The sequence below is a fragment of the Rhinolophus sinicus genome, linkage group LG07 (assembly GCF_036562045.2).
Source record: "Rhinolophus sinicus isolate RSC01 linkage group LG07, ASM3656204v1, whole genome shotgun sequence".
NCBI classification, from domain to species: domain Eukaryota; kingdom Metazoa; phylum Chordata; class Mammalia; order Chiroptera; family Rhinolophidae; genus Rhinolophus; species Rhinolophus sinicus.
In genome coordinates this window covers 28,482,915-28,489,109 of record NC_133757.1, presented here as the reverse complement: position 1 = coordinate 28,489,109, position 6,195 = coordinate 28,482,915, and the positions used below count along the sequence as shown (strand labels likewise).

Below are 6,195 nucleotides of genomic sequence, written 5' to 3'. Positions count from 1 at the left end.
GCTAGCCTCAAAACTTTATGTAACAATAATGATACAGCCTTTGTAGCAATTTACAGTTTTAAAATGCATTCCCAGTTACAGTCTCACTCCACAAATATTTATTGATCATAGACTAAGTGCTAGGCAGTTAGGCGGGGCAGCTGTTATTATACCCATTGGAGAAAGCAAATACTCACCAGATGTTAAGTGACGTGTCCAGGATTATACAATTACCAAGTGGTGAATCTGGGAACTGAGCTTGGGGTTCTTGTTGAGAGGCAGTGTCATGCCATGCTGCATTGGTTTAGATACCAGTTCTGCCATGTACTCACTGTTTAACCTTGAGCAAGTTACTTAACCTCTCTGTGCTGTGGTTTGTTGAGATTCAGAGTATTCATAAAACACTCCAAACAGTGCCTGTTAAGTACTATTATGTGAGTGTTTGCTATTATTATTTGGTGCTTAGTTCAGTATTCTTTTCTACATTATGCTGCCCCTATCTCTCCATAGGTTAACAGACTATTTCCTCTATTTTTCCAGTGGAATTTTTCTGTTTTTCATAACTGTCAATTTCATTTGGCCAAACCACTATACATCTGTCCTTTGGCCTGTATGCCTAAAATGGTTTATTTAGACCAACTTGCTCTGGTTTTCTAGAATACTAAGAAATGAAGCAGATCCATATGTGAAGAGATTATTAGTGGGAAACTCTTTGAAGTTGTCTTCGTAAAACATAACTTCAAGAAAACATTTTAAGAACTTGGAAGGATTTCATTATTTTTCCTACATATACAAGAGTACAATGTAATTTGTAGTTTCTGAAAGTTTTCCAGTGGTTTCTATGATCATTCTGAAATTACCTGGTGGATAATTCAACGTGTCTAACAACTGGACACCTACAAGATCTTCTTTAATAAAGCTCTTCAATTAATACAAGCAATTTTTTAATCTTTTATTATTTTTTCAATGGTCCTGGAAGAAAACACTTATTTACTCCAAAAACTCATATATTGATTACATGAACATTTGCTAATATCTATTTTTATAGTTTAAATTAATCTTACTCAAGGTAGAGAAGTTTACTTAATCCAAAAAATAAAAATTGAAACAGAATATTGAAAGACCTAGTGTTTCTTCTCTCTATAGCAGAATAATTTTTATTTTTGTTAAGCATAGTTTGGTTTGTTTGTTGAATCAAAGGCAAATTAATGATTGCACTTGATTGTGAATTTTCATCTTACAGAGTTTAAACATCTTCCAGAACCTAAATAAACGCCAGTTTGAAACAGTTATTCATTTGTTTGAAGTTGCAATAATAGCAACTGACCTGGCTTTATATTTCAAGTAAGTACAGAACTTCTTTATACTCTGAGTGCTTCTGCTTCCCATAAACGATCCATTGCATTGAAGTTGAAACGCATTTATTCACACACATTTATTCATTTTCCTTTTGGATTATCAATAGAATAGCTTTAAGATGCCTGACAGTGAATTTACTAGACATCTAGAAAAGTATTTTTAAAATCTAAGCCCCTGATATTAAGTAGTTTGTTATCTGAAGAAGCTTGAAGAATATTCAGCAAGGTTGGTGCATGATCAGAAGAGTGATGCCACGAAACCTGACAAGGTAGTTTTGTCCTAGCGAATTCACCATGGTCTGGAGTCTGACATTTGATCCTGTCAGTCAGGGAGTTGATACTGACACCTATTAACCAAGCTTACAGAATTCTGAGTTATACACAGCAGAATACTAGCCTATAATTTATAATAGCTCCCAAGGAGACTAGATACTGCAAGCTTCTGCGTATTTTCTTGTTAGTGAACAATAAAGTTGCTTGGTGAAAATGGATTAGAAAAAAGTGAATCAGAGATAGAATCAAAATATTTAATGACTTGGATGGGAAGTATCAAATTGTACCTCTCCTATCCTTCTTAATTAAAAATTTAATTATTGGGCGGGCCCAGTGGCTCAGATGGTTGGAGTGCCGTGCTCCTAATGCCGCCGAGGGCGCCGGTTCGATTCCCACATGGGCCAGTGAGCTGTGCCCTCTACAGCTAAGATTGTGAACAACAGCTCTCCCTGGAGCTGAGCTGTGGGGAGCAGCCGTGGGCAAGGCTCATAATACCAGCATAGGCCAGGGAGCTGTGTCCTACAAAACTAGACTGAGAAACGAGGGCTTGAACTGGAGTGGGGGAGGCCGGAGGCGGAGAAGGGGGAAAAGATTTAGTTATTCAATAGTTCAAACATGAAGACAGATACTTAGAATAATATAATTGATATCCACATATCCATAACCCAGATTCAACAAATGTTTTGCCACACTTTAGATCTTATTTCTTTTTTAAGGAGAAAAAAGGTGATACAAGTGAGGCCTCCCACCCCTACTGCGCCATGAAGCACCCCTCCTCTCTGCCTCGCAGACATCACTCATCCTGATGTGTATTAGTCCTTTCCATCCATGTTCTTACATGGTATTGCAGTGTTTTTTTAAATTTTCCATTCTGCAACTTGCTTTCTTCGTGCATTTTTTTTTAAAAAAGATTTGCCTTGGAGATCCAATTCATTTGTTTTAACTGCATATTCAACTGTATGAACATACCATAATTAGTTCAACCATTCTTCTATTTATGGACATTGAGACTCAATTTTTCATCATTACCTACAATACTGCATTGTATGTCCTTGTATATGTGTGGGAGTTTCTCTAAAGTACATACCTAGAAATGGGACTGCTGTAGGGTTTGCATGTCTTACATTTGACATTGCAAAACTGCACTCCTGAGTCGTACCAATTTAAACGCCCACCAGCTGTGCACAGGAGCTTCTGTTATCCCTTATCTGGATTACTGTTGATCTGAGCACATTTAAATCTATTTATTTATTTTGTTAAGCCGAGTGTAAGACGGTATCTTATTGTTCAGATTTGTGTTTTCTTGTTTACCAGTGAGCTTGGAAATCTTTTCGCATATTTGGGGTTCCAAGCTTTTTGTTGGTTTTATACATTATCTCATGACAGCCTGCAGCCTTTATGTTATGATCTCTTTTGTTACATGTAACTTAATGTTTTCAAACTTATCAATTTTTTTTATGACTTAGGCTTTTTGTCTTAAACCCTTGCTACGCTAAGGCTACACAGCTACTCCCTTTTCTCCTTTCCCTTGGCCCCTTAGATCCACAATGTAGACATATGATGCAAAGTAGGAACATGAAATCTGAAAAAGCACATATTAAAGTGCTTTTTATCTCTGGTCTGATATGCTAAAAAATGTTGCACAGCTGTATCTTTTTTTTTTTCCTTAGGAAGAGAACCATGTTTCAAAAAATTGTTGATGCCTGTGAAAAAATGGAAACTGAAGAAGAGGCTATCAAATACGTAACCATTGATCCAACCAAAAAAGAGATTATCATGTGAGTGGTCAGAATTTTATTCCTCTTTTGGCAAAAATAACTTATTTTGTATGTCTATTTTAACAGTTTTTGTTTTCTTCTAAAGGGCAATGATGATGACTGCATGTGACCTGTCAGCTATAACTAAGCCCTGGGAGGTGCAAAGCCAGGCAAGTCCAGTTATGTTTTCTTTGCTGCTACACTCTCAGGCACTGCCTAGGTCCCGTGTCAAAGTGAACATGAAGATACCTGGCAACTTTATTTACCTCAGAACTTTATTATAGCCATCAGTTATATGACTATATATTTTATAAGCAATTATCTTTCATTACCCTGAACTTGTCCTCTCAGTTTATAATTTGAAAAAGAAAAAGAGGAACTTGATAAAATGTTCCCTGTTGGGTTTCTGTTAATCAAGAAAGGCAAACAGCTTTCAAGAGCTCACAAATGTCAGTAAGACAATAGGTCTTTTTGATCAGGCCCCAGAACAAGACAAGCAGAGGGAATATTGAAAGAAAATGCTTTCTTGAAAGAATTCCTTGTCATTGAACAGGCTATGAAATGTTTATATACAATTATTCAGGGATTGTCTGACTTTTTTCAATAGAGGTGATAAATCAGCACGAGACGAGGATGAATCATTAGCGCTTTCCTTTATCAAGGGTGGTTTTGCTCCTACAAACTCTTCGTCAACATGCTGTAAACTATTAGAAGGCACTGAGTTCATATTCAAGGGTGCCTTCCACGGGAGTTCTCCTCAACCTTGGGGAGTTGAGAGTGGGGAGCCACTAGTTTACCACTGGATTTCTTACTAGTAATTGGATAAAAAAGGCTTCTTTTTCCCTCAGTAATTTCCAGGGAAAACCCTAAGCAGAAGAGAAGCCAGAACTCATTGGGTTCAAGTATAAATGTGGATTGTATTTGTAAAGATAGAATAATTAGAACATCAAGTGCAAAACCAAACACGGGTGCTCCTTCTGCCCTGATGTGCCTGCTCTTCCTCCTGTTGTCCTTCATCCACTCAACCACCCAAGCCAGCAACCTAGCGTCTTGCTTGAATCCATCTTCTCCATTTCAAAACCACTGCTGTCTATCACCCGTGCTACAACCTCCATTCAGACTTTCATCAGAACTACGGCGGTGGCCTCCTAAGTGATCCTCTCTCATCATTAACTCCCCAGCCTTCCTCTGAGCTGCTGCTGGGTTCATTTATAAACAGAGTTCTGCTCAGCCATTCCACTGCTTAAAAAGCTGTTTAAATTCCCCATTGCCAGAGATTTTCAACTTAAAAAAAAAAAAAGTCTATTTCCTACACACACACACACACACACACACACACAAATCACCTTATAAAAGAGAATAAAAGCAATCCTACTTCAGCTTAAATCTCTCGTGGCCTCCACCTTCTTGGGCCACTAGAGCACTTTGGAAGATCCCTAGGGCTCAAGGAGTAAGAATCACTGGCCTAGAGAATCAAATTCAAACTTCCCAGCAAAGCTTACATGGCCAGTCACTACCTGTCCTTAACTTACACCCCTCAGTTCACTTCCCATCACTCTCTCCCTTGTCACCACCGCACACTCTAAGTTCCTACTCACATAAGCTCTGGACGTTTCATTTGATCTCTGCACAGTCTCCCCCTCCTCTTTACCTGGCAAACTACTATTCATCCTTGATGATAGAACATAAATGTAACCTCCCCCCTCAATGAAACATATCTTTACTCCCTTTTCCTTGATCCACAGCATTTCACACGATTACTATTACAGCACTAACCACATGACTCTCTTCACTAGACTATGAGTATCTTAAAGAAAAAGTGTACGTCTTGGCAAGCCTGGTTCATGCCAATGCAAGGCAGCTAGTAGGTGTTCAATGAACTTGATATTGTGTGTTTTTTTTAAAAAAGCTGTATTAACTCTGAAATATCTGCACAGTGTAACAAATGAAGCTGTGTGCAGGTATGAGAGCGTGTGCACAGGCATACATGCAGATAGATGCTCTATGCTAACAGGTAAGCAGGACAAGAGGACGACCTGGGAAGCTTTAGAGCCTGAAGTGTACTATAATGGAATGAAACATCTTCTCATCTCGTCTTTTTATTGTTGAGGTGGTGGCGACAGCAAATAGGACACAGGCACTCCCAGAATGAGTGTGGAACACGGAAATAGAGGAAATTCCCCATTCCCATTTCAATATCATCTGTAAATGAGATCTTTTTAAAACCAAAGAGCATAATGTTACAGTACTCCAAACATTAACTATAAACCCTATCCTTAAATGTCAACATGCTAATTCAGTGCTTTTTCTCTATTAGTAAGTTGTTTTCATGAACTCAGAGTTTCTTATTTGCAGGTAGCACTTCTGGTTGCAAATGAATTTTGGGAACAAGGAGATCTGGAGAGAACAGTGCTGCAGCAACAACCTATTGTAAGGACCTTGTCATAAAAATGTACTACTTATTAAAAATTGACACAAATCAGTCTGTTTTGTTCACTGAACTTGAGAACACTATCTTTCTAAAGATATTTATTTCTCTTTCTAGCCTATGATGGACAGAAACAAAAAAGATGAACTACCTAAACTTCAAGTTGGATTTATTGATTTTGTTTGTACTTTTGTATATAAGGTAAGTAAACAAATTATTTGAGTGAAATACATCATCTGGATGAGATTCTTTCTTTCAAACTGTAACCAAAGTTAAAAAGGCACCCACATGGAAAGACATTAGGGGCGTCCTTATTTCTCCAAAGTAGTTTAGGTAGTATCCTGATCTCTCATTCAGGGGTGGAATAAAAGGCGAGACCTCAGATGTGAACAGACTGATA

At 38.0% G+C, this 6,195-nt stretch overlaps 1 protein-coding gene across 4 annotated transcripts in view; it reads left to right on the top strand.

Moving 5' to 3' along the window:
- The window catches only part of PDE6C (phosphodiesterase 6C), a 37,815-nt gene that overhangs the window by 28,646 nt on the left and 2,974 nt on the right, over positions 1-6,195 (top strand). For all 4 annotated transcript variants that reach the window (XM_074339371.1, XM_019739680.2, XM_019739670.2 and 1 more), the window contains 5 exons: positions 1,223-1,323; positions 3,281-3,388; positions 3,474-3,537; positions 5,723-5,797; positions 5,913-5,996. In XM_074339371.1, coding sequence (XP_074195472.1) covers positions 1,223-1,323; positions 3,281-3,388; positions 3,474-3,537; positions 5,723-5,797; positions 5,913-5,996 — 432 coding nt within the window. The remainder of the gene's footprint in view (positions 1-1,222; positions 1,324-3,280; positions 3,389-3,473; positions 3,538-5,722; positions 5,798-5,912; positions 5,997-6,195) is intronic.